Source organism: Chlamydotis macqueenii, chromosome 1 (assembly GCF_036417535.1).
Source record: "Chlamydotis macqueenii isolate bChlMac1 chromosome 1, bChlMac1.mat, whole genome shotgun sequence".
NCBI lineage: Eukaryota > Metazoa > Chordata > Aves > Otidiformes > Otididae > Chlamydotis > Chlamydotis macqueenii.
In genome coordinates, this window is record NC_141556.1 from 196,603,155 (window position 1) to 196,631,040 (window position 27,886).

At 42.1% G+C, this 27,886-nt stretch overlaps 2 protein-coding genes across 2 annotated transcripts in view; both read right to left on the reverse strand.

The window, feature by feature from the left end:
* Window positions 1-357: 357 nt before the first annotated feature.
* On the reverse strand, window positions 358-11,875 carry IL17D (interleukin 17D). The gene is made up of 3 exons (XM_086742327.1): window positions 11,597-11,875; window positions 11,171-11,460; window positions 358-2,339 (listed from the first exon to the last, which is right to left on the reverse strand). Exons 1-3 carry the CDS (start codon window positions 11,609-11,611, stop codon window positions 2,024-2,026), a joined length of 621 nt encoding a protein of 206 aa, XP_086598453.1. The 5' UTR covers window positions 11,612-11,875; the 3' UTR covers window positions 358-2,023.
* A 9,263-nt stretch (window positions 11,876-21,138) lies between these two features.
* The window catches only part of IFT88 (intraflagellar transport 88), a 48,005-nt gene continuing 41,257 nt past the window's right edge, over window positions 21,139-27,886 (reverse strand). Inside the window, exons 24-25 of the mRNA XM_086742335.1 lie at window positions 22,100-22,195; window positions 21,139-21,405 (exon numbers count right to left, since the gene is read on the reverse strand). Of these exons, the coding sequence (XP_086598461.1) occupies window positions 21,284-21,405; window positions 22,100-22,195 (218 nt within the window). The 3' untranslated portion in view covers window positions 21,139-21,283. The remainder of the gene's footprint in view (window positions 21,406-22,099; window positions 22,196-27,886) is intronic.

The following is a 27,886-nucleotide window of genomic DNA, read 5'->3' on the forward strand; positions in this document are numbered from 1 at the left end:
GCATCATTTAATGCAGTGTTTCTCCGGTTTCGTGGGTCTGCTTCCCTTCTCAATGCCTCTGTCTTTGATTACTGTTTCCCTCTCCTCAGAGGGTGAGAAGTTCTTCTATCAGGAGGAAGGAAAAGTGGATGTAATTGCTGCAAGTATTTACATACTCCAGGGAGCAGGTACCTTCAACTGCTGGCAACAGCCAGGCAATTAGCTGTTCTCTGAGTAGTATAAACACTTTATGACCTTCTTTGAACTCTGAGAATCTCCTTGAGACAGAAGCATCACAATTTGAGGAAACACAGATCTAAAGACAAGTAGAATTGTGGAAAAGCATCTGCATAAGAAAAACAGTTCCAAACTTCAATCTGACATTGTGATGGGAATCTTTTATTGGTTTCTGGAGTTTTTTTATAAAAGTTGTTTTGTAAGAAGCTATACAGATTGCACTATAAAAATACTGTTATACTAGACTGAGTCATAAAGAGCACAGTCAATAATTACACATCAAGACAGGAGTTGTCATCTTATTGTCATTCTCCATTTAACTTGTTAATTCTGGTTAGCTCATAGTCCTTCCATTCTTCATCCAACAACACTCCAAAGGATCATGTGTTTGCGCAGCGTAGGAACTTTCTCTGCTATGAATTAAGCTCAATTTTGAGATTTTTGATATAGTAAATACATTGCTGCATATGGTGTTTATTCTTTTTTGTAAAGATAGTGCAGTCATGATCCTTCAGCTGTAGAAGATATTCCCTGCTGTGCATTGAGAGATTTATCAACTTTGATGATTGTGCCCCTCTGAGGCGTTATGTTTGTGCAAGGTATGTCTGGTTATTCCTGATTCTCAATTCACCAGACTGAGTCAACCTTCAGTCTCTTGTTCTGGAAATGCAAATTTTTGTCTAGCAAATTTTTATTTCTGGTTAGGGCTTGCCATCAAGGTCCTGTTAGCTGCAAAGATGGAAGACTGCTCTCCTACAGACTAGCATCGTTTGCAGGCAATTGCCTTTAGGTGTAGCACAGGGAAAAATGAGTAACACTAATTGGATAAATTGGTTGGATTTAACAAGTTTGAATTGCCTGGGACTCACCTCAGTGACCTCTGTAGCATCTAGAAGTTGAGACCTAGCCTGTTTACACATCTGCAGTGTACCTGAGATGAAGCCTATCCTTTGTACTTTTTTTTTTTTTATGGGGAATCTCCTCTTCTGACACCAAAAAGGTTTTGGCCTTTCAACTGTACAGAATACAGTTTTGTCACAAGAAACAGTTAAGCAGTTAATGATTAATGAAATCTAATATAGAATTCTTGGGACCCAAACTGTGTTTTTCTAGTTGATATTTTCTGTGTGATTAGACTTAGTCCACATCAGAAAAGTTCACTACAGTTTTACAATATTCTAGCGTGCTTCTTCTCAACACTTCTGTAGCCTTAGCAATTCGGCAAGTTTAAAAATAGCAAACTCATAGAATATTGTTTCATGAATGATTCAAACTCAGCAAGGTTTCCTTGCTCTAGTGTATAAATAGCCAGAGATGTAACAGCCAAGAACACTGCTTGGACTTGAGATATGCAATATAAAGGAAGGCTCTCCCAGCCTGAGAAATTGTCTTTTAACTGCTGATTTGGCACATGTACAGCAGTTATGTGGTTTTTATATAAGAGTGGAGATTCCTTAAAAATATCTACTACCAGCAGTCTGCTATAGTAATAGCTAGCGTGTCTTAGAGTTGCATAATTTTCTAAAATTTACTGTGAATAAGCAAGGATTAATTGTTCTGCTCTAAGAACAAAAAAAAGCTACTTTGGAATTTGCAACAAATACTTACATGAACTGAAGAAGTTCTTAATACGAATTGTCATCTCTAATGATCTGAGTGACTGGACAAAACTTTCCATGTTATAACTGAAATAACTGTAAGTAGAAAAAGAGGGTAAGTCACTGTGTTTGCTGCTGTGGTGCAGTGTCCTGAGGTGGTGAAATAATGCTGTGAGGCCAATACTGTAACAAGACTCTTTATATAATCTTCATTCTGATGACGGCTTGTTCTGGCTTACCAGCAACTTCATTTCTTGCTTATCTATGCTGGAATTTACACTTTCAGCCTCTTTTTCTTGCTCAGGTACACAAGTGCAGCCCACTGGAATAGTGACATAATCTTCTGTGTAGATGTAACGGCCCCCAGCGCACGACGACGTGCGACGGAGGATGACTGTCGGCATGTACACAGGGGTGCTGCGGAAGTGAAAATTCTCCTCGCCAAATATCCCCATGAGGCAGCCTTTGCACAGACAGTATGCTTCAGGAATGTATTTAGGATATCTTGTGGGATCATACGAAATCCTACAGGGAAGCAAATAATAAAGATTAATTAGCATCTCTGAAAATAGATATATTCATCTGGAAAACATTATTATAATGTGATTTGACCATAAACATGTATATGATGCTTTTGTTTTCTTCGCCAGGAAAAATAGCTGTAGCTGTTGCTGTCTGGCTTCTTATTTGTAAAGTATAAAGAAAAAACATTAACAACTTGTAGAACTGATCAGGTCCTACAGTGCATGCTGAAGTATGAACTGACCGGCTCTCTAAAATGTGAGATTCAGGGGTTTAAGCAGAGTAAGGTTTGCATTTTGGACTGAATGGGCAGATTGAACATTAAAAAGGACACTTGGGCATTTCCAAACTTTCTGTCTGTGTTCAGTTCTTCAAAAATTGGTACAAATCCTTGTTAACTTAATTATTGTGGAAGCTATGACATGATGTTTTAAGATTTTATAATTTGAATAGAATTAAACTGTACTATTATTTCTGCAACAGTTTTTGCTTCCTAGTATACTTGGGGTTATAAAGGGACCTTCCTCTTGAAAGCCAAACTCCGTGTTTCTTTCTGTAATTCACCTCCACCGTCTCTTCCTCTGACCAGAGAAGAGCAACATTTGCATGCCCACACTGACATAAAACTGCAAAGTTAATGGTTTTTTTCTGCTCTCTCATGCTACATTTTGAAGTAAAGCATTGCCCCAAAGCTTCAAGAGTATAGCCTCTATTTTTTGTTGTCTTACAGTTTGTTGTTTGACTCTTTTTCCTTATTAGTGCCCTGACTCTGAAAATCCCTAATTAGCAGGACTTGGAAAGCTTGTAACCTAAGTACAGCTTGGACCAACCAAGTCCAAGTTCCAACATTCCTCTCTGGTTGTTGTTGGACAGAGAAACAAAGATGTGATGCTATGGTCTCAAGTCATACAGATCCTGGCTGACCTATATCCATTGTTTTTCGCAAACAGAGTAAAAGCTGACAAAGTCTGCTTGTTTTTTGAAATAAAAGACTAAGTACACAGTGAAGTACACGTATGATAGTGTGTAGTCATGCTGATTATTGTGGTGATTATGTATTTGTTGCTTTGTTCTTTGCCTGCTTTTCCTGCTTATACTGGGAGTAATTGCTGGGCATGGCTGTTACTTGTTCGTTATGATAACTGTGTCTCATTATTCTAGAAAAGATCAATTGCATCTCCAGAAGGAAAGGATTTTTTAATATGTTTAACTCCTGTGCCAGCTGTCCTCTTTGTACCTGCAAGCTTCCACCAGATCACCTTCTGCTCTCACGCAGTTACAAACCAGCCCTGCTTCAGCGCTGACCGCACTGTCCAGCTGGAGAGGGACGACTGCGCCCTTTGGCTGGAAAAGCCTTCAGCCCAGACACATCGCCAGCCGCCTCTCAGTGCTCCTCCCGCAGAGCCTGTCCCCGCTTTGGGAGGATGCTGACCCCGAGTATGTTATCAGAAGCACTCACCCGCCTGTCAGCTCACAGAAAACCCTTTCCTGCCCTTTCCCCCTGCTCCTACTTTCACACAACAGATGATTAAACCTACACGCGATGCACAGCAGAAGTATCCTACAGGCTGTTACTGGCATGCAGCGAGCGTTAAGGCATACTGGGAGTTCACCTAGTCCAAATGCCTTAATGAGAGAGGCTCAAATATATTTGCCTGTGTTTGTCCAGTCTGTTCTTAAAAACCTTCAGAGGAGTTTCCCAGCCTGCCCAGAGGCTCTGTTGCAGCATTTCACCACCTCTTCACTTGCCAAGTTTTCCTAACAGTGAAGTGGAGCATTTTTTTCTTGCAAACTAAATCAATCATTTCCCATGCTTGGCCAGGAAATTACAGCAACTGCAGCTAAAAAAAAACCTGAGTAACAGTGAAAGATTTTATATGAGAGAGAATATTCAGGCCTGTAATGTTTACTGTAATGTGAAGTGCTGCAAAAACTGTAAAAATTCTTGCACTGAGTTTAAAACCATCCTCTACTTGGGATAAGGATAGGACCACCATGCAATAGATAAAGTGGGGCAATTACATAAGAAAAATGAATAAATTAAATACCTGTCATCAATATAATCATTTATGGAGTGATGCAAATTGAATCTACGATGCCTCCTTTCCCACAGCAGCTTTCAAAATAACCAATTTTGAAAAACACAATGGACTTAAAGTGATTCCGAAACTGTTTCCCAGAACCCCATCAGGGTTTGTACCACCTCCTTGGGTATCAAAGCATCAGCCTGGTACCTTTTCAGACGGTGTCTGAGATAAGAAGTTTCAGCTGTGGAAGAGGCAGCATAAGGCTGCCTCAAGCTGTGATTACACAGTCACTTCCAGTCAACAAAATCTGCACTTGCCAACGCAGGCAGCCTGGCTCTCGCTCTCGCCTCCACCCCTGGGATAATGCTGATGTTCTTCTGGTCACAGGATGGATCAGGGAATTCAGCCAACCTCATCAAAAGCTGGATTTTGGTCCTTTGGCTGTCTTGCCACATTTACACACAGCCCTACACAAACAAGCCAGTGTGATCAAGCAGCGATAGATGGGGGCAGAAAGGAGCTGCCCTTTTCAGGAGAAGCAACACCAGTTTATCGGGTTAAAATAAATCTGGAATCACGGCTTTAGCCAAACACAAACTTGATTTATCTTGTTATGAAAGAAAAGAGACTTTTTTCTTCTTTTTGCAATGGCCATATAAGCTGGATTCTTTCTTTTTAAGGAATTTGTTTTCCTCACAGAAAATCTGACCAGTTTCTCATAGCCAGACATCTGTGATGTCGCAGATATTTTTTGCAAAGCTTCTCTGTCCCATTTACACTTGCTTACTTTCCCCAGGAAATACCTTCATGTTACAGGATCTCACACCAACGTGAAATAAAATGTCTGGTAGCCAGCAGAAGGGAAGAAAGTGGAATACAGGCTTTTCTCCCATGATACATTCCCATTTCAAACTCAAGTGTGAATAATTTCAGTGGTGGATTGTTAAACACACCATATGTCAAGTCACTGGTATTTCCTCTACTGTATTATCTCTAGCACCTGGTTTATGATGTTACTGGAAAGCACGAACATGCTTCTGGATGCAAACATAAGAGTTTTCACTAGCAACAAGAAAACACTGTCAATGAATCGTGGCCTAGAGCAAGCTTCCCCTCTGAATTCCCATGTGGCAAAAGTCGTTTAAATGAGGGGGTTTTTGGAAGGATGGTGTGGTTTTCTAATTTCTATAGAAAAATCTCTTGTATTGCTAAGTTTGCTGTAGATACAACTCCATCATGTGAAGACTGGAAGGAATCAGAAAGGATCCAAACTCAAAGATGGATCCAAAATATAAATGTGGTTTTGCATCCAGACCAGAACTTTAAGGCTGAAGACTCCAACTAACACCTCTTGAAATTAAATGCTGAACTCAAACATCACAAACCTTTGGAGCCACATCTAAGGTTCTGCATCTTCAGCTGAAACTCGTTAAGCAAAGCCATAGAACTAAAGCCTCATTTGCATCTTTCTAGGCAACCCAGCCTGATGTGGGTCTGAACTGCCAACGGACACCAGTAACTTCGCTGTACAAATGCAGCTGTGTGACCTGCTTCCTCTGTTTGCATGGGTTGAACATAATCACTCTGTGCACATAATGACCACAGACTCAGCTGCTGTAGTTTGATGCATCTCCATTACTCCAAGCACCACAAGTCATGTTTTTATGCCTTCTCCTAGAACAGGGCAAACATGTTTGATCAGGTTAATTCACTTAATAAAACACATACTCCGAGCTCCCAGTGACTCTTTCCTGTAAGTAGTGAAAGATGCACCTAACTGAGGTGGACGCAACAGAAGCAGCTGGGAAGAGTGGTGGAGAAACCGGAGAAGTGCAACTTTTCACTGGCACCCAAGTGTCCCCTGCATCCTTGTGCCATTTGCTGTGGCCACTGCTGCAAACGGGACAGCCCAGCCAGTTTCGATGAGGGTTGCCCTTGTCCTGTGAATACGGTTACTGGTATGTAAGGCTAACTCTGCCTAACCAGCACTCCTGATTTACAAACGACAGGAGCAGTGAGCTCTGCCGGGCTGCTGTGTTTCAGTCTGCTGGAACAAGAAGCAGGTTTGTACTGAACTGGAACTGCTAATGAAGTGTGACTAGTTCTAGGCTGCTTTTCCTTACGACTCTACGAGTGCTTTGAGAGCTCCCAGTGAAAAACAAACTTCCTGCCATTTATGTACTAAACCTGGAAACTCAAGAGAGAAGTTTCTGTCAGAAGTAAAACCCTTGCAAAGACTTCATCTGTCTTGTCCTGTACTGCTACTTTCATATGTAGTGTTTTTAATAATATTATCACTTCATAGTTCCCAAGCTTCTAAATCCAGTGGGTCAGATGCTGTGCTGGGGCAGGCAGAGAGAGCTGACTCTTCAGACAATCCCTGTTAGCACAGGCTAACAGCTGGATGTTATCAGCAGTCTCATAAGCAGACCATCAGCCCCTTACTTTGCACTCTGAAATACTTACCGGATTAAGAGCTAACAACTTTTTTTCCCCCTCTTGGCAAGACATTTATTTCTCTACAGCAGGTGTTTCTTTGTTCACATTATGCTTAGTTTGTTTTATATACAGGTACTAAGTACAGTGCTTGCATAAAATAGCTTAGTGCTAAATGATTTTCTGAAGAGTTGTACAAACATGTACTCAAATAAGAAGGATGGCAGTTCTTTGTCCCCCTGTATTCTTTCCCTCGTCTGCTTCTTTTGAGATATGCACATTGTGCCACAGGATAATGTTAAATCCTGGAAAATGCCTTTGATAAAGTTCTTGAAAATCATTAGAGTATTATTTAAAGGAAAGCCCCTCTTGTATGACTTTTTCCAAAAGCACTGCACACAAGCTTGGCTTTTACCAGTAAAGACAGACTCGTCTGTATTAATTTTATGAAGATTTTGTGTAGAAGACCACTAAACCAAGGACGCTTACAAAGTGAAACTGTTTTTTAAAAAACAAGATAGGCAATGTTTGAGAGAGGAACTAGCTAACATGGGATTTCATGATCAGATGAACACTGACAATAAAACCTAAATCTCTCTTTTACTGAACATTGATTCCTAGGGACTCAGTACAGGAAAGGAGTCTAAGACGGAATCCTAAAAAGATGCTGAGAAATTTTGCTGATTTTTTCATCCTCCTGTACAATAGTAAATAATCTTCCACAGAAATTATTACCTCTACGCAAACTGCAAGAAGTGCTTTATTATTTTTCTAGCAGTGACAACTTGCTGGATAAAAAAAAAAAAAACAACCAAACTTTTCAGAAAACTCTGAATATACTTCTATAAACTAGCTATGAATACTATTATAAGGTTAAGACAATGGAGAATAAAAAAAGAGCTGATATATGCAGTTGATGTAACAAATGGCACCTCTGCTCCGCACGGAATCACAAATCAACACTACCTGTAAACCTGCTGTTGACTTCAGTGGGATCAGATTTTTAAACCATTACTCTGAGCTTCTTGATCAGACCCTGCAAACATTTAGGCACATGTCTAAAATTAATCCCTTTTTTAAGGGTCTTGTCCGTGAGCAACTTGTGTGTGCACCTCTGGAGCTCAGCTTGTAAAGATTCGCCACGCTGACTCCAAGGAACTCTGCTGTCTCTTTACAGCTCCGCAGTGTGAAGAGCAATCTAGGTGATTAAACTTTGTGCTCCGAGTTATATACTGATCTCCTGTGGCCAACTGCATGGAATTTCACTATCAGGCAGATGAACTTATATTCTTCCTCTGACTTTTGCCTCAAATACCAACTGTTGGTTGCTGCCATCAGCAGGATCGTGGACAGATGGATCTCTGGTGCAATCCATGTGCAACCCCTGTATCTCTGGGTTGTGGCAAGCCGAAAACGATGCAAGTCTTTATTTTTGTATAACCAAATTAAAGACCAAGTAATAGAAAATAAATAGTAAGCAGAGAACAAAGACAAGGAAAGAAGCCACAGAAGAATTATCTATACTTTGAGGCAATAAAACCTAATTCTTCCACACTAAATAGAATTACAAATGTGGATATATGTGATGCAGTAGGGTGAATGTTATAGAAAGATCTTTAAGTAATATATTTGATTCTTTCTCACAAATGCTGATATGAAAAAATTTCAGTTGACTCGAACTGAACGGTCATGTGAGCAGAAGAATGACAAGAAGCAGTGTTAAACAGCTGTGAACAGGTGCCTGGGGAGATATGCAGGGGAAGGTAAGCAGAGCCAGACTTAGTATCTTTATTAATAATGCCCTGAAATAGGGAGCATAAACAGTAGGTTAATGAAATCTGCAGATGGTAACAATGGGAACTGCTGCGACACCAATGAAGACAGAGAAAGATACCTCAGACATTAAAATGCAGGTCAAAAAGAAAAAAGACCCGTCGTGCACAGAACAGAAATCAATTGCACTGTAACTCTTTAGGGGCAGAAAAGAAGCTGGAGAGCAGGATGTCTGTGAGACATGCTGAAACGGAGCAGGATGCAAGTTTCACATAGTCAAATTCATGCTTTGAGGGGTGTACTAACAGGGTGTACAAGAGGGGGCTGCCTACAGTGAATTAATTTCTGAACATTCACTACTGGAACAATTCTGGTGATTCAGGACACAGTTCAGGAGACAGCAATGAATGAGTGAAGAGGAGCAATTAGTGAGGAAAGATTAAAAGAATTAAATGTAAGTAGGCTTGTCAAGAAAGTTCTGTACCACAGAAGAGAGCAGTATGCAGTTTTTCAGATTAATGCTCCAGCCACGGAGAAGAATTTGTTGGGATCATGTAAGTGAAACTGGTTAACCATTGACAAGATCTAATGTACCATTATTTGCAATCTTTAATGGAGAGCTGCATGTTCTTTTTAAAGATACGCAGTAGCTCTCATGGGAGTTGGGAGCTTTCCTCCAGGGTAACCGTGTGATCAGACCCAGATCTTCATAATGCTTTTATCTGGCTTCAAAATCTATGAAACAGCACGTTGTAACAGCAAATACACATTACTGTTCATAATGAGCAATTTGATATTTTACACTTTCATTACACATCCTGCAATGTCCGTTGCTGTCTCATTGCACACTAATGATACAGTAAACATGAGACTGAAAAAAAAAGCTGTAAATGAGATCTGTTTCCTAGACAGTATACTCAGGCCTCTGTACCCTAGAGGAACAATTTTTCCCCTAAATATAATTTTAGATTTTGCCTTTGATGGTGCCATACCTTTTTTTTCCACTAACTGTTAAAATTTCTAGCTTGGAGATGTCATCAGGTTACTTGTATATGAATGGTTAGTGGTCTGTTTGAAAACATTGTGATGAAAATTGCAGTGAATTTACAGTTTCTTAATAAACTTTTTGTAAGCTGGGCCCCAAATAGCAGCTAGTTCTCTGTTAATAAGTAAGCCTATACAGAGCTCCAACTGAAAAGAAATACCTGCCCAACGAGATGTGAGCATGGAAGGCACTGTTTTCAGACCAGGAGAACAATTGTCTGCTAGTAGTAGCATTTGTCAAAATCAACGTAAAAAACACCTGAGCCTAATGGTAGGTGTTCTGCTCATCATACTTGCTATTTGCTTGCTTGGGTAGCTTAAAAAATCCTCAGTCTGCTTACAGAAAAATGTATTTCTAAAAATACTATTTCTAAAAATACTTTGTTTATGAAAGGCTTATTGAGCAAATAAACCATTTTTCTCTCAGTAAGATTACTTCTTACACTAAAAGTGGGCAAAAACCATGCCACAAAATAAATGTTTATTGGGGATCACTAACAAGGAGATATTTAAGTTTGCTGAATACACAGTAACTGCAACTTTACAGAAATTTGAAAACAGAAGAACCAATTCTGTCAGTCTTATTCAGACAAAACAGAAGACTTGCTAGTGAAAATGTGATCACACGCTGGTTTTAGTGCTTTCCAGTGGTTTCCAAGCTTTTCCAGAACTCCCTACAGAAGTGCAGACCCTTGTTTTGTGCATTACCCAGCCTAACAACAGATTTACTTTACTTAGTTATTTTTATGCCTCCTTAAAAGTAGTCTGTCAGCCCCTGTTCCACCTCAGGGGAGTGGGGGTTTGCAAAGCATAGGTTGAGAACACAGATGTAGAAAGCTGCTGTACTCACTCCTTGCCAACGCTCCCACAGCAAACTGGACAGCCAGCCCTGGGGAGCGTTTGTCGTGGGGTACGTGAAGACACAGCTCTGTTGGTGTGTAACCAGAACAGACACTGTACTCAGGCGTGTTTTAGAATCCAGCACAGCGTCTGGAGTCAAATCTCAGGGAAAGTGTCTGAGCCCCTCTGGGGCTGCTACGGAGTCAGAAGGGGCTTTCTTGGTGGTGGTCCCTTGCTGAGGATGCTCTGAGGGGAATGAATGTCACATGTAAGTCTGCTGAAGTGACTTTTTGAGGGGTGGTCTGTGCTCCCGGGCGGGTGTGTGTGAGCTCCATCTCACAGCCTGCTCCACCTCATACATTTTTCCTTTCTTCTTCTGCCCATTAAACATATTCCTCACATATCTTTTTTTTTGTTTGTTTTTTGTTTTTTACCGATTTACCTTATATCTGCCTATTTAGACGTTTGCCTTTAACACCTTTCTGTCCGGCTGCTGCTCGGCGGGGCAGTGTCCCCCCCGCAGGCCGGGCGCCTCCCGCATCAGCCTCAGGGCGTTGCGCGGGAAAGGCGGCGAGACCCGCGGGCAGGCGTGGCGCGGGGTGGGGGTCCCACACACGGGAACCGGCTCTCTTCAGCCCGCCGGGACCCTGGCAGCGCTTCGCCCTCGGGCGCGGCTGGAGCCCCCCTCCCCACCCCCCGGTGCCCCGGAGTCACCTGTAGGCCCACGGCGAGGCGCTGCGCAGGTTGACGGGGAGCCGGAATCTCTTGTCGCTGGCCGGCCGCCCCCCGGCCGGGCAGCTGGCGTTCTGCTGGCGGCCCGGCGGTTCGGGCTGCAGGGTGTGGTGGAAAGCGCTGAGCATGCCCGCCGCCAGCCGCCCGTACAGCTGCTCCAGCAGCTCCTCGGGCCGCTCGCCGCAGGTCCGGGTCCTGGCCGGCCGCTTGGGCGCCTTGACGGCCTCCGGGCGGAGCGGGAGCAGCGCCGCGCACAGCAGCGCCGCCAGCACCTGCAACGACGCCGCCGTCAGCGGAGCTGGGACCGGGCGCGCCCCCCACCCCTCACCCGCCGCGCCCCGGAGCCCCCGGCCCGGGGCGCTCCCCCCCCCGGCCGCCCTGCGCCGTCCCCGGTCCGCAGCCCCTTACCCTGCCTCGCTGCATGGCGGTCGGGGTACTCGAGGAAGCCGTGGAGAGCGACGGGCTGCGGAGCCGCGCCGTGCCACTGGCTCTCTCGGCGGAGGAGCTGTTGGAAAAGTGCCCCGCTCCTCACTGCATCTCCCCTGGCCTCGCATGCCAGGAACATTTTAGGCGCTCACGGAGGAGGCGAGCGCTCGGCGCCGGGAGCCGGCCGGTCCCGCACTCCGCCCGGCCCCGCCATCCTGTCCCGCTGCCCCGGCGACCGGGGAGAGCCCCGCGGGCACAACCGGGCTCGGTCCGCCACCCGCCGCCGTCCTGCTTCCCTCAGCCCGGCCGCAGCGACCCCGCGGGGCGACCCCCTGGCTCTTCCTGCAGGCCTGGGGGGTAAGGGGGCCCCTCGCGGGCTGCGGACGCCCCGTCCCCTCCTCTGCTCTGTCAGGAGCCCGGCGCTGCCTTCCACGACATTTTGTACCTCCCGTCAGCGACAGCCACCACCCTCCGCGGCGTGGAGATGAGCCGAGCTCTCCTTAAGCCCGCTGGGCCCCTGAGCCTGGAGTGGGACCCACTGGGCCAGGGCACAAGATGGAGGCAGAGCCAGGATGGTTTTGGCCCAGTCCAAGCCAAGGTGTTAAGGCCGATGAGAAAAAATGTGGGGATTTATGGCTGAAAAATAGCCCAACTCTGGCTGTATAACTGCGGCAGAGGAGGGGATTGCTGCAGTCCGGACTCTTTCAGTCACTTTGGAGCAACTGGCACTGTCCCTTGTAGGGGTTTGGGATCTCCAACGTGCCTAGCTCCTGGCAGCACCTCTGGTTTGTTTCTCCAGAAACAGCCCTGCTGTGTAGATCCTCCAGCAGACACTGAGGTGGTTGAAGGCATGAGGACTGGTGCCGGTGGACGCAAGGCTGCTTTGAGCTGGCTGTAGAAGGCCTCACCCACTCGTTCTTCCTGCTGAGGTGACCTACAGCAGACACCCACTCCAATGTCAGTCACCGCTGATCAAAAAGGAACCCTGCTTCAGAAGGTGAGAAACCTGCATTGTATGTATCTGAATGAGATCGAAGTGAGTATCACCCCTCATGACTCCTCCATCCATTCTGTGCTTGTTTGCAGATATGTTTAACAGGCACATAATGCATTGTATTCTAGGTCTCTGGCACAACCTTCAAAAATGAGCATCGGTAGTACTATGGATCATAAAAGATGTGGTCCACTGAAATTCTAAACCCAGCCTTTAGAATTTATCACTTGAATCACAAATACTCAGTGCACTATGAAGAAGACCTGCATGTCTACTGAGGCATTTAGGACTAAGGGAAAATATGTTTGTAAGTCATACAAGGACTGTGAAACCCTGGCTTGGTACCACAGAAATAAAAGACATCAGCTTCACAGATGAGGCTGTAATTGAAACAGAATGACCTGGCATTCGTAATGTGATGAAGCGACTTCATGGTTTCTGAAAAGTGATTGAGTTGAGTCAAAGTGTGATTTTTAGTGGTTTTGGTACCTTATGCATCATAGACCAGTATCACTCATGAATGGTGTCTTAACCTTGAACTGCATGGGCTTTGAATCAGGTTCCAACTCTGAGGAAGGACTTTGTTTCAAATTGAATTCAAAACTCACCTTTGCAGTCGTGTCCTCAGGTGACAGACTGGGCAAGGCAGCTGTCTTTTTAGTCCAGTCCAGTCTGACCGCCTGAGCCCTACGCTGCACTTGGCCTTGTGTTACTTCAGCACCTTCCAGTGATATGTGTGGCAACATGACTAATATTTATCATGGTAGATCTTTTAATATTACTCTTCCTATGATAAACCAGTATAATTTCTCAACACTTTGAGTAGTGTGAGGATGCCACACTTGGCTTTGCAAGACATTACTTTTATGCACCTCCTTTATATGCATTGACATTTCTGAGAGAGGTCTGCCTCAAAAAATCAGAGCAGAAGGAGAAGAAACGATGGCACAGACATTAAATTGCCAATGAGTTTAATATGTAACAAATAATAACAAGAAAAAGAATCACAGAAGGGCCACAAATGAGATTCCATTACACAGGAATTGAAAGAGCGCTATGCCGGCTCTCATGGCATAGTCTACCCAAAGGCATCTGAAGCATAAAAAATTTACTTATACACTTTGGCAAAACTAAGGTTCTACCATGACTTTGAGAAGTTACTAAGATTTTTATTAGGGTACCAGTATCATTGTCATTGATTTATAATTTTCTGGGAATTCAAGGGGGTTTAAAATAGGTATATAATGAAATACTGGGAAAAAAATCTTTAGTAATAAAAAGTCTGTCCTGGATTTGATGCAATATATGATAATATTTTAATCAATAAATTCACAATAGTAGCCATCTGCACCTTTATGTGAATGTACAGGGAATTCCATGGCTCATGGCTGTTTTCTAAGAGAAAACAGACAAGGCAGTGAGATGTTTTTCTTTGATGGCCTCAGGTGAAAACTCCCAGCAACACAGCCCAGAACATGCTGCCCGTGCCCTTGGCAACAGCTGACCCAGTGGCCAGGTCTGTATGGAGCCCATAGATTGCATCCTGCCTCATCCCGCTGGCTGAAAGATGTGACTCTTGGCTCTTTGTAATGGCACCAAGCTGCCGTTTTGTAAAACATGACCCATGTGTTTTCATATCCTCTGTGATTGACTCATGACCATTTCTTGACACCAGCCACCCCTTCCTGTCTGCCCTAGAAGGGCCTCGCAACGGGAATTCCTCTCCCGCAACGTGCTCACCTTTGCAGGTGAGCCACCATGTTGTTTCAGACCCCATTTTATGGCAGGTAGTCGCCATCTCCTGACAGTCTCATAGCCCACCTCTTGTCCTCTCAGACACCGGGGAAACTGCAGTGACATGGAGGACAAGGGACGCTGGTTTTCAAGCCTATTCCCTACACTTACTGCGTGCTGCTTTTGAATGCATTTAATTGTACCCATTAGGAGCTGTTGGTGTCTCTCGATCCTGTCCCATCTCTGCGAGTCATCAGGAGTTACTCAATGTCTCTGCTTCAGGTCTGGTTGTCCTGAGAAACTGAAGGTACACGTGTGCTAGTATCTTGGTGACCTGCTACTGTATATGTCAGCAACACATGCCATTTTCATATCCCTCCTCCTGCTGATATGTTGCACCCATGTGTTCACGTTTCCTTACTGTTCATACCAATATAAACATTTCTATTACAATGTTCTGCATCCTTAGAAGATTCCTGGACATCTCTTTTCTAATATATTGTAGGCACTTTTGTACCTGCTGGCAAAAAATGACAGCTACTTTCTATGATTCACATATGTTCTTCTCAATAGTCTCCCAAGCTTCTGGTGTTGCCCTTTAGTATTTCAACAATATATTATTGTAAACTTTCTACTTTCCTGGCCTAGAATTACAAATTAAGACAACAGTTCACCTCTTTCTGTTTAATCTGTGGATTCTAATATGATCCAATCTTCACATTCTATTTTATTGGATTCTGGTGAACCTTATTGAGTGCCTTACCATTTCTTGTCTTCCCTTGTTCGCCTTACATTATCCCTTTTTAACTGAAACAAGCAAGAAAAGTTTGAGAGGAAGGGGAAGGGAAACTTGGCACTAATAGGAGAGAGAGGAGGAAATCTACTGAGCAATGGAAAAAGTATTTCTTTTACATAATACTCTAAATGTTCTTTCTGGAGGGTTCTCATGCAGAATTCAAAAGCAAACTGAGCTGTGCAAGAATGAGGCAGACATTTTTAGGAAGCTTATATTAATTAGAAGGAACATTTTCTGCACGATTCCATCAGAGAGTGTGGTTTCTGTGATGTTAAACACTGAAATGTACAAAAACCACACACAGGGTTTGTATCTTCAGTCTTACTTGTTATTAACAGTTGGAGAAAACATACATCATAGCAAGAGAAAAAAAAAATCCTATTCAAATACTTTATCATCAGACCATTAAGATAACTTGGAAAGTTGTTTCAGAACCATTAGAATTACCATGAAAACGTAGCAGCAGGTGTAAGAATGTAACCCTTCCCAGACACATCAAATCACCAACCAGCAACCTCATCAGGAGTTTCTCTCGGTTGGGATTGTTGTCTTCCACAGACACCCTGGCATGACAGCCGGTTCCAGGTACACGTAAACAAAGCACATGATTGTGCCAAGCATTGTTAGTGATGCCATAGCAACGTGCTTTCACAGCAATGATACAATTGCCCTGAACTGGCATATTCCAAATGCTCATGCCTGTCCTGCTACAGCAGCATGTACGTTAATGAGTTCCCATCTCTATCTGAAATGATGATGTGGAAAACATTTAAAAACTCATCATATAGATCTTCAACAACTTATACTGTTGTATGGAACAAACATTCAGCTGGCATCACCAGCAGGTATAAATCTTCAGAAAGAGAATTAAATTACTCCCCAAAGATGTCCTTCTCCTTCACAGTTTGTTTGCAGATAACCTGTCACCCAAATTGCTGATTCTGTTCCCATTCCCTTTCCCTGCATTTGTAAGCATTATAATACAGCTTTGCAGCTTCCATGGCAGAGCATCTTCTGGAGCAGGATCTCAGCGTATTTTACAGTTGTTAGGGAATTTAGCTTTGCAAAACTGACTTTTTGCAAAGTGGAGAATCCTTAATGGCCTTTGTTTTGAAAATATGGAAACTGAGGAGGAAACAGGTTAAAAATAGCCTTTCTAATGAAAACCTGAGAATCTGTGCCTTTGAAATTAAGACCAACCAAAGCTTACCAAATTAGATTAATTTCTCATACTACACTTGCAAAGGAACCAAGAAGAGAAGCAGCCCTTCGTCATAAGGCTCACAGAACTATTTATTCTGTCTTTGTACGGTTTTAAATTCTCATGTTACTCTAGAATAGCTTTGTTTTAAAAGTAATGAGTTACACAATCTGTAGTGAAGCATGTTCAGGGTGAAACATGAAATGTGTGAATGAGAATGCTTTGATACTGCTTGTTTAGAAATAAATAAAACACTACCCAGGTAGTCATTTATATTCGGCTATTTATGCTGCCAGGGTAAACAACTAGAGTGTCCCCAGCCTGTGCTCTACGAGGCTATTCTCAAAGGATATTTTTGCCTGTCCACTTTTGAAACAGTCATACACACAGAAGATTCTAGAGAGAATCAAGAAGGCAAATGTCTGGTGTAGGGGACAGAATTGCTGTGATTACTTTCCACCTTTATCCACGGAAACTGAATTTCTGTATGGTTTGAAAGATTATGAGGGAGCCTACTGTACAAAGAGACATTTTTCATACCTGTAAAGAGAAAGATAATTTTGTACCTAACTGACTCCAGCACATCCTGAAGAAGACTTACAGAACATTTCAGGTCCAAGAAGTCAACTCAGAATTATTTAATATTGTGACCAATACACTTTTCTTAATAATACAATTTAAAATATCTCACGAGTCAGTTCTTCAAGAGGATTTGCCTTTTCCTACATTTAATAATGCTGCTTTCCTAAGATTAAAAAAATATGTAATAGCAGTGCTATTGCATTTACCAAAACTTTATTCAGGAATATTAATGACCTACTAATTCCAAAATTATAAACACAAAATCAGGGCTTAAATGGTGCTGGAAGCACATACCTGCAGTGTGGCTTCTGGAGATGTAGTCTGTTTTGCACGACCAAACGTTTCTGCTTGAATTTCCGGGGATGAAGGTAGAACTATTTAGCTCAGGCAATGTTTCCGCTCCTGTAGTTTCTGAAACCTGCCGCAGGACTGAAGGCATCCTACATGGCAGCAGGGAACACAACTCACATGGCATCTGAGCTAAATGCTAACCAAGCTGGCTCCAGGACAGGGGCAGGGTCCTCACATCGACATAGCACAATAATCACATGTAGCCCCGGTAGTTATTTTAGATACATCACCCCACTAGCATGGCCACACTTCCTTTGAGACCTGAGCTGCCTGAGTCATTGTCGTAGTGTAACCCCAGTCCACAATCAAGTACCATACAGTTACTCGCTCACCCTCTCCCTCTCCAGGAGGATGGGGGAGAGACTTGGAAGAAAGGAGAACTGGGAGGCTGAGATAAAGACAGTTTACTAGGATAGCAAAGGAAGAGATAATTTATATAGATATATATAATGATATTAATAAAATATGGGGATAATGAAATATACAAAATTAATAATGCACAATATCTCACCACTTGACAACCTGATGACTGTCTTGAGTGGCAATTATGGAATGAAACAGAAAGTGATCCTGGAATGATCCCAAGCAGAGAGAGAGCTTCCACTGGCCAACCCCTACTTATATACTGAGCATGACATTTATGGTATGGAATACTTCCTTTGGCCAGTTTGGGCCAACTGTACTGGTAATACACCTCCCAGCTTCTTGCACCTGCACATTAGCGAAACCTGGGAAGCTGAAAAAGACTTTGATCTCTTAGCAACAACTAATAACATCAGTATATTACTAACATTCTTCACATTCCAAATCCCATACTAAATCCTAAACACAGAAGCTACTGAGAAGAAAATTATCTCCATCCCAGCTGAAACCAGGATAATCATGCAAGTGTGTTCATCTAGAACAGCCTGAGACCTTCCAACAACATGCTGACATAGCGCTTTGGACACATGTACAACTTCTTTGCCCGGAATGGATTCCAGTTATATTAGTCCTGTCAAGGATCACTCTCCAGCCTTGATTCCAGGTGGGCTGTCACATCCTGTGTTCCCTCACACAGCAGAAGGGGGCTGCACCTAAGCTGCTTATGAAGAACGGTTCCCAGCCCAGGCTAACCTTTGGGTCATGCAAGGGAATTGTTTGGGGGATTGCTAATAGTCACAGGCAAAAACTGTACTGGGGAGTGTGCTACTGGTCTTACGATATGGATGGTTACACATCAGCTCCTCTGCTCTGGGCCTGCCCTGACAATACTGCAATTCTAGCAGACGTAGCCGTAGTTAACGTGGTTTTGAAGGAGCTGAACCTGGGCTAAATCAATTTGACTGTGAGGAGGTGGAGCTGGATCATATGGCTTTCTGTCAGTTCAGAACAAGCTCAACTGTGCTTGCAAAATAATGTGCAAATACATCGTAACCCAGAGCAATATATAATCAGAGCCTCATGCTATAGGAAACAACATGGACCAGAAGTTCCTGGGAGTTTGTGCAGGAATGGAACAAAAGTGCAATTATTTCTTTGTAAAACAGAGTTTTACATCAGGTACAATTAGGCATCTGGGCAAAGTGAACCAAGAAACTGCTGCTGATCAAAATCTCTCTTATGTCCATAGGAGTGTTTCTATGGACTAAGTCTGCCTGTAAATCATATTCCAAATCAGTAGTGATTCATACTTCTTTATCATGGACATGTCTATGCGATTGCAACATTTTATTAGATGCTCTACTCAGCTGGGTTTGTGTTAGAAGAGCATGACAGTATTGTGAATGTCTTCTCCTTTGCCTTGTTTCACAGGTTTACCTCTACTCCCTGCCATGGACCCAAATACTTTCTCCCACTGTGATTAGGCAGATAACTCGTTCCACTGCAGTCTGTAGCTGACAGTGCTCCCTCCTGCCTGGCACGTTGCATCCTGGAGGTCCAGGTCTTCCAAGACTGTAAGTCTGACAGAAAAAACCCTACCATGATACCCAGGAATATGTCATCGCACAACCAGGCAGCACTGAAGAACGGGCAAGAGAAACCTGGGTCCCATGTGTGATCGTAAGATTAAGTCATCTGCCTGAGCCCTTCTGCAAGAATTGTTCAGCTTGATTGCCTTTCCATCTCCCCTCCTTTGTCTTTCTGACTGACATTTCATTGAAAATATAAATATATGCACTGTTGTATTGGGTGCCAGTGCTGAGGTTTTGGCAGTGGTGGGGCTGCAGGGGTAGCCTTTGTGAAGAGAGGTCAGGGCTGCCCAGTGCCAGAGGCAGCAAGCTCCTGCCAGCTCTACAATGGACCTAGAATGTACCCAGCTGGCAACAGTACACGGGCTGTGCCTTCACAGGTGTGCACCGACTTTGGACTGCTGTCAAGGAGTGGAAAACAGTAAAATGATAAAGTCTGCAGTGAAACAAAAGAGGCATTTATTTCTGTATTTCCCATTCTAAAAGACACTGAAGGTCTCATCAGGTAAGTTGAACAGAGTCAGAAAGCCAAAGACTGCTCTACCTTGGCATGTTAGCATTGCAGTGTGGTAGCCGAGTTCTTTAGCCACATAAGCCACCCATTCTTTCACTGTTGTCCCTACCTGCAGCAGAGGTCATCTTTTTTTTTTTTTTTCCTGTCTGTCCTGCTGCTAAGAGAGAATTGCAGCACAGGGGAGACTTGCAAAAATAAGACACTTCCTTCTCACGCTCTTTTCCATCCTCTTGAAGTATCAGGCCCCAGAGCTTACCATGTCTTTTTTCTTTGGAGAGCTCCTCAGGCTGTGCCATAGGCCACGCTGAATATGCTCTGCTTGTACCACCAAGCGGAAGCTGTTGTAGTCCTAGACTGTGTGCGGCACCAGTATCTTGGGAAATATGTTACATGTAAAGCTGTTCATTAACTGTACCATAAAACCCACAGGATCACATTCCTAACTGTGCCTTGCAGAGACTCTTATGAGACCAGGCAGATGTTTTTAAAACCTGAAAAAAACATTTCATGAAGATATGAACTTTCCAGTGCTACTAGTTGGGAAACAGTCTAAGCACCAACACTGAGAATGAGCACTGGAAATTTCAGAAGACTGAATTCTTGCATTGCAAAGTGTAATAACCAAAGTCTAACTATTAAACCAAACTCACATCAATGTTTTAAAAACAAGTCCCTGCCATCCCAGTATACCAGTTTTGCAAGTATTTATTAGGAAATTCTGAACATTTGACTAATATTTTCATCTCTGAAAAGAGATATGTCAGGAACCCCATGTTCCTATTTAACATGTCTCAATGACTTCAGATCAAGCCTGTTCAGTTCATAAGCAAAATTATGATTTCTGTAACTAACACCTTTGCACATCCTCAACCTAGGCTGCAGAAAGCTACTTCTGTGTAGTCAGTGCCACAATCCCCAACATAAGATTTAAAAGCTGAAATCTAATTAGCAATTCTGATCATTCAAAATAAACAAGCCTAGTCCAGCTAAGCACAGACTAAAATTAAGATGCTTTCTTCAATATCAGTATTACATCCTTCGCTGAACTGGGGCCTTAAAGATGACCAAGGTCATAGGCACATTTTCAGGCCTTAAGTAAGTTCTGGCTTTGAATCAGGGATATGGGGCTTTCAATCCTGTAACATTGCTTTGAGGTATTTTGCACTGAAAGGTGAAATTTTAGAGACTGCTGTGTTCCTGTTATCATCGGATTGTCTCTGAAAGCAAAAGCTTTATGCATTTGATACAGTTTGCAATGAGTTTGAATACCTGTGTAGTTTTTATGCATGAATAAAATAATCTCAGCATTATTTTTTAAAAATCAATTATAAAAGACACCGCAACTTCAAAACCACGTTTTTAATTATTTTTTAAAAATCAATTATAAAAGACACTGCAGCTTCAAATCCACGTTTTTAATGTAGGATGCCATATATCCAAAGTATTTAACAAATATTTTATAAAAATCAACTATAAAATCATTATGGATGAAAGTTTTTCTGCTAAAACTTTTAAAAGGAGAAAAATTTATGAGCGGACCATATGCTATTCTGGAAGCAAATCCTCTCCTAGTTCTTCATCAGCAAAGTCATCTTCCTCAGTTCTTTTTCTCGCTGCAGTTTTTGGTCTTTCTGCTTGTGGGCCAAGTGGATCTATGTAGGAGGCATCTAGGGTTTAAATAAATACATTTGAAACAGTTACCTGCATGTAATTTTAGTTTTGTTTCAAATCTATGCAATCAAATACAAGAGCGGGTTTTAGCATTACACAGCTGTAAGTTGTCTTTGAACGCAGACCAGAAAGAGCATATGAACACTGAAGGAGAACAAGACCACATTTGAGAAGTGAGGTGTGACACAAAAGCAAAGTATCTGAGTGCTAGTGATAGAAGCTTTTTTTCACCCTTCTTTTTTTTTTTAAATAAATTTATCTTTATTTTATTACAGTCATTAAGTGAAAAAAAGACTTTGGAAAAGTGCATGGAACAGGAAGACTGATGAGTTAACTGGTTAAAGGAAGGGCATGTTAGGAAGTACCACATTTCACATGGATTTGGGATTTTAAACCCCTTTGAAAATTCAGCCTTAGTGAAGAACTTATGACTACAGAACCACAAGAACTGACTAAAGGATGGAGGCAAATACAAAAAGTAATAAATATTTACATGGGCCACATTTCTTAATATTTACAATTACTTCGTGAGCTCTGAACAATGAAGGTAAAGCCATTCTCCACATTCATTTCATGGGGAAAATTATTTCCTAATTGTCTAATTATACATGCTCTTCCAATAACTTATTTTTTCCATCTCCCTTCTCTTTTAGGGACAGGAAAGTAAGAAGGTATAAGATGCCCACTTGCCTATTTCTTTACTGCTGCTACTTTCATAGGGTTCACTTGTTCCAGGCAAAGCTTTTAGTCTGGCACTCAGTCTTTCCACTTTAGTACCATCACTATCTGGGGGGGGAAAAAAAAAAAAACAAACAAATGTTGAAGACAAATAACATGCTGCTATGTTCTGTGAAATCATGATACAAGAACATAAATTCAGCTACTATCTGTCAAACAAGATTTGGATGAAACCATCTTTTCATCATGGATACTGTACTCATTTGTAATAGTGGTCATTAAAACACCCTGTCCACACGTGTGTGTTTTAGTTGTTATTTTTTAATATATACAGACTTACTTTGAAGTAAACACATTAAAATATTTCTGCTTCAAATGCTGACATTTCAGTTGCTTATAAATTACAGTCACATTTTGGAGTTAAAATAAGCATGATAAATATAAACGCGGTCAGAATGCATATGGACATTTCATATGTCTGTGTGCTTACTAGTACATTAGTATGATCCACCTGTTTAATACTGTCAAGGTTAAATACAACACTAACTTTGCTTTTAATTAGAAGAGTATATTTGGCTTGTGCTGTCTACACAGCCACCAGGCACAGTTCATGTATACAGACCATGCTGGCCCTGCGTCTTGCTGTAAACACTGTGCTGGCAGCTCAGTTTGCAGCAGGGCCCCACGGAATGTGTCAGCTCCGAGGGCTGCCTCGTGCCCAGACAACGTCAGATTAACATTCTCTTGCCACAGCAGTATTCCAGACACTTTAAATATTCTGTCCACCTCTGAATCTCTTTTTCATATTCATGGCAAGTTTTCAATCTCATCTGCTACAACAAATTTTTATGCAATTTTTTTCTCCTAGGAGAAAACGTTTCATGTTTGCCTTGGTGTATTTACAAGGCAGGACATGCCAAGCAGCCAAATACAAACATGCTCATTTACAACATGAAACAATGGTGTTATTAGAAGCCATCCATCTGTAAGGAGGAAAAATTAATTTCATTCAGCAAACATTAATTACAAAGTTTGGACTTGGTGACACATTTCCATTGTCTTATTTACTATAAATGTTCTTCTCATAAATATTGTTACTATTTAAAAAAAAAAATCTCCCACAGAGATTACAAACCTTTCTTTCTCTATAAATTCTACTGCAGACTTCAGTTTACTTGGCCCTGAATTGGAAGACAATGTCTCTACTTCAAGAAAGATCTAATGCATACAGTCACATGTCAAACAGTTAATGTGTTTAGAAGACACAGATTACCATTGAAACTTCAAAGTAAGAAAAATCTATTTTAATGTACACTGACCTCCTCTGGATCAATTCTTACTGACAGGTTCCATGGAAGAAGTGCATGCTTAACAAAGGATTTGAAGAAACTCTAAGAAATCAATGGGTTTGACTGGTGGGGGCTCAGCCAAAGGGGTGTGAAATTACAAAAGGGACGCCTCTTAATTTCAGCGGGCAGCACAACAAGGAGGTGAGTGATGAGCTTCAAAGATGGCATGGATGAAAACAGGGAGAGAAAGAGTAGAATAGGAGTAGGCACAGTCTTGTGCAAGGGAAAACAAGTAATTTACAAAATAATTAATAAAACTGGAATAAGCAATAAACATGCAAAGATAGGAATGATAGAGCAGAACCCACACTAGAAGGCTGAACTAGTCAGATAAACTCCATAGGTTTAACTAGTTGGTTCCAGGAAGGAGGAACTCTGTGTAGTGAAAATAGAAGAGGAAGAAGATGGCATATCAAAGGTTTTCAACTGTGAAGAAGGAAAACATGGGTTTTAGTGATAACTACCAGATGAAGCTAAAGGATTTTATAGTAACCAAAAGAAGCAAAAAAAGATGGTAGACAAACCAAAGTGTCTGAAATAAACATAATAGCCCCAAATTGCCTATACATCTTACTGCTCTTAAAATGAACAGTTGAAAGCAGAAGCTTTTGTGGACATCCAATGACCCTTAAGTTTTATTAGGGCTACATTCAAAATGGGACAGAAGCATAAGTCCAAAATTAGCAGCCAAATTTTCCCTCCTTTTTCCTCACCTCTCTAGTGGATACGCAACCCTCAAAGTGCCTAAATCTCAGCAACTGCCCCCTACACAGCTTTGAAGTTCCCTAACACTTACTGGTATATCTGACCCCCAAAATGGCCATCTGGAGTAGCAAGATGACTGCAGGATATTCAGCATTCAACCTTGGTACCTATGGCCCGCTTTCAGTTTATGAACCAATAGTGTCAATGGAACTGTCAGTGATGTTTAGCTTTTCACAGAAATGTAGCCTTTTTGGCTTCACACTTGATACAGTTACCTAAACACATTACTAGTGACAGTTTAATAAACTAAACCAGCTCACTAAAGGGTTAGATTAATGCTAGAAATAGTGCAAGGGAAGCAGGAAAAACATGGGACCAGGAGTGGTAAAGAAAATAAGTGCTGAGGCAGGCTGTGCTGGAGCAAGTTACTGAGACATTAAAACTAATCCAATGAAAACTTTTTCTCAAAGCTCAGCAAAGTAATGCAGCTCACCTGACCATTACATCTACGGCAAGAGTGAAGGGAACGTCAACATCCCTTTTGGTAGCAGCTCACAATTAGTTAAATTAAAGTAATATGCAGAACCACACCAAGTCTGCATGGACTGCACTACGCTCTGAGCATACCTAAAAATGTAGAAGAGCATCTTTCATTTTAAAATGCAGCTGGAAGAGAGTAAGAGGTGGCTGACACCATCTACCTTACTTATAGATGTCAGACAGCAGCTCAGGAAGCGAGAGGTCTGGCTTCAATGCCTTCCTTCACCCGAGGGAGTTCAAACCCTAGTTGTTGAGCCATTTAGGGTAAGGCTTTTCTTGACACTCTGCCACGGGATATAGGATTTGGCTGCCAATATGGCAGCTATTAAAAATTCTGCTGACCATATAATATGATCTGCCAGAAGTTTAAACCCCATCTTGAAATTACTTTTTGTAGCTCTGTTTGCAGATAAATCATCTATGTTTTTATTCAGTATGCATACATAATTTGGCCAAAGATTTTATTCATATTCTAGCTTTTGGATTACAGGAATGAAACTAACTTTCTCTAAAGTAAAACACATTAAAAAAAAAGGTAACATTGGGAAAAAGTATAATAATAATAAAAACTCTGGATGAAAGGCTTTTTTTTGAGGAGTTTTTCTCTAATGATAGTTGAGTGTTAACATCTGTTGAGCCGTGAGTGTTAACATCTGTCTGATTGCACTTGCAATCAAAGGACTACAGGTAAACATTTCTCAAACTGCAAATGAATTCTATCTGCATTACTCTAGTAACTGTACAAACACGTGCTTCTTATTAAATAAAGTTTTTGAATAATGGAAGACCAGTGCTGAACTGTATCCAAGAAAACCTTCACTGCAATTAATGCATTTCATTATTTATGTACTTATTGTACTTTTCATAGAAACATAGAATCATAGAATGGTTAGAGTTGGAAGGCACCTCCAAAGGTCATCTAGTCCAACCCCCCTGCAAGGAGCAGGGACATACCCGACTAGATCAGGTTGCTCAGAGCCTCACCCAACCCGGCCTTGAGTGTTTCCAGGGATGGGGCTTCCACCACCTTTCTGGGCAACCTGTGCCAGTGTTCTACAACTCGCATTGTAAAAAATTTTTTCCCTAATATCCAATCTAAATCTACCTCACTCTATTTTAAAACCATTACCCCTCGTCCTATCACAACAGGCCCTACTGAACAGCCTCTCCCCATCTTTCTTGTAGGCCCCCTTGAGGTACTGGAAGACTGCTATCAGGTCTCCCCGGAGCCTCCTCTTCTGCAGGCTGAACAGCCCCAACTCTCTCAGCCTGTCCTCATAGGAAAGGTGCTCCAGCCCTCTGATCATCTTCGTGGCCCTCCTCTGGACCTTCTCCAACTGGTCCATGTCCTTCTTATGTTGGGGGCTCCAGAACTGGACACAGTACTCCAGGTGGGGTCTCACCAGGGCAGAGTAGAGGGGGAGAATCACCTCCCTTGACCTGCTGGCCACGCTTCTCTCGATGCAGCCCAGGATGCTGTTGGCCTTCTGGGCCACAAGAGCGCATTGCCGGCTCATATTGAGCTTCTCGTCCACCGGCACTCCCAAGTCCTTCTCCTCAGGGCTACTCTTGATCCATTCTCCACCCAGCCTGTATTTGTGCCTGGGATTGCCACGACCCAGGTGCAGGACCTTGCACTTGGCTTGGTTGAACTTCATGAGGTTGGCACAGGCCCACCTCTCCAGCCTGTCAAGGTCCCTCTGGATGGCATCCCTCCCTTCCAGCGTGTCGACAGCACCACACAACTTGGTGTCATTGGCGAACTTGCTGAGGGTGCACTCTATCCCACTGTCCATGTCGCTGACAAAGATGTTGAACAGGGCCGGGCCCAGCACGGACCCCTGAGGGACGCCACTTGTGACCGGTCTCCACATGGACATTGAGCCGTTGACCACCACTCTCTGAGTACGGCCATCCAGCCAACTCCTTATCCACCGAGTGGTCTGTCCATCAAACCCATGTCTCTCTAGTTTAGAGACAAGGATGTCGTGTGGGACAGTGTCAAAAGCTTTGCACGAGTCCAGGTAGATGATATCTGTTGCTTGTCCCTTGTCCACTAGGATGGACTAGATGACCTTTGAAGGTCCCTTCCAACTCTAACCATTCTATGATTCTACAGTAGCTCGTGTGGAAGCCAGTCCTAGTGTACTCACTCTGGGTTGGTAACATGGACTCATACACATAAAATGCAGGAACATGGCTCCAGATTTCAGTTGAAAAAGGAACAGGAACTGATTAAGCAGAACTGGTCAATCTATTTTCAAAATCTGATTTAGAAATATATTTACTCTGTAAAATTATTATACTTGAGACTTGGATTATCATGCTGACATCATCTTCCCGTCAGTTTGTGTGCAATACCATTAACTGGGAGCTATGCATATAAAGACATAAATAATTCACTCTACATGCTGATATCTGTTACAGTGCATTCCTTCCTCTCCTCTGTTTAAAAGTCATGCCCACAATGTTATATTTAGGATATTTAATTAAATTATTGTATTATAAGTATAATAGATTCTGTTCATTCAGATTTCTTCAGCTTGCATACAAAAACTAATTTGAACTAATTCCTTCACATACAATTTAAAAAAAAAAGAAACAAATTTTAAAACTTATTTTTAAAAATGGTTAATTTTTTTTTATGGCAGAATAATGAATAAAGCAACATTCTACAAAATTAATCCTATTTTGGAATAATCCTATTTTAAACAGTAATATCTAACAAAAAATATTCTAAATCTTTTTAAGTGTTCCTGTACTTCCTACTTAGTAAGATACCTGTGTGTCTATCACTTCCATGATTTTATATTTATTTTTAAAGGACTATCACTAGTTGCAATTACAGTGATGAGACTACAGCATCAGAAATTCCTTCAGTGTCACAAAGGATAAATCAGAATTTTTAGTATCATTTTACTCATAAGGAAAAATATATCGAAGTGTAAGGTGGTTTGGTAATCTACCTCCTCTGCAAAATGTTTATGTAACAAAGTGCATAATGGGATGTAGATGCTTCACTAAATCCAGGATGTGTTTAAATGCAGCTCTGTGCATCTTTCATATTTGGGATGAAGATGCCATCTTTGGAGAAGAGGGGGCTTTGGTTTGGTTTGACCAAAGTGAACAGTAAGTTCAGTGTAGCACGCAGAATATTATATTAAAACTGAGAAATGGCATGGGAAGCAGATGCAATTTTTAACGC

Coding starts and splice junctions, on each gene's coding strand:
- IL17D (XM_086742327.1), bottom strand. Junction 2,340..11,170: donor GCCTCGCCGTGGGCCTACAG/GTGACTCCGGGG, acceptor GCTTCCCTGTAG/GATTTCGTATGATCCCACAA.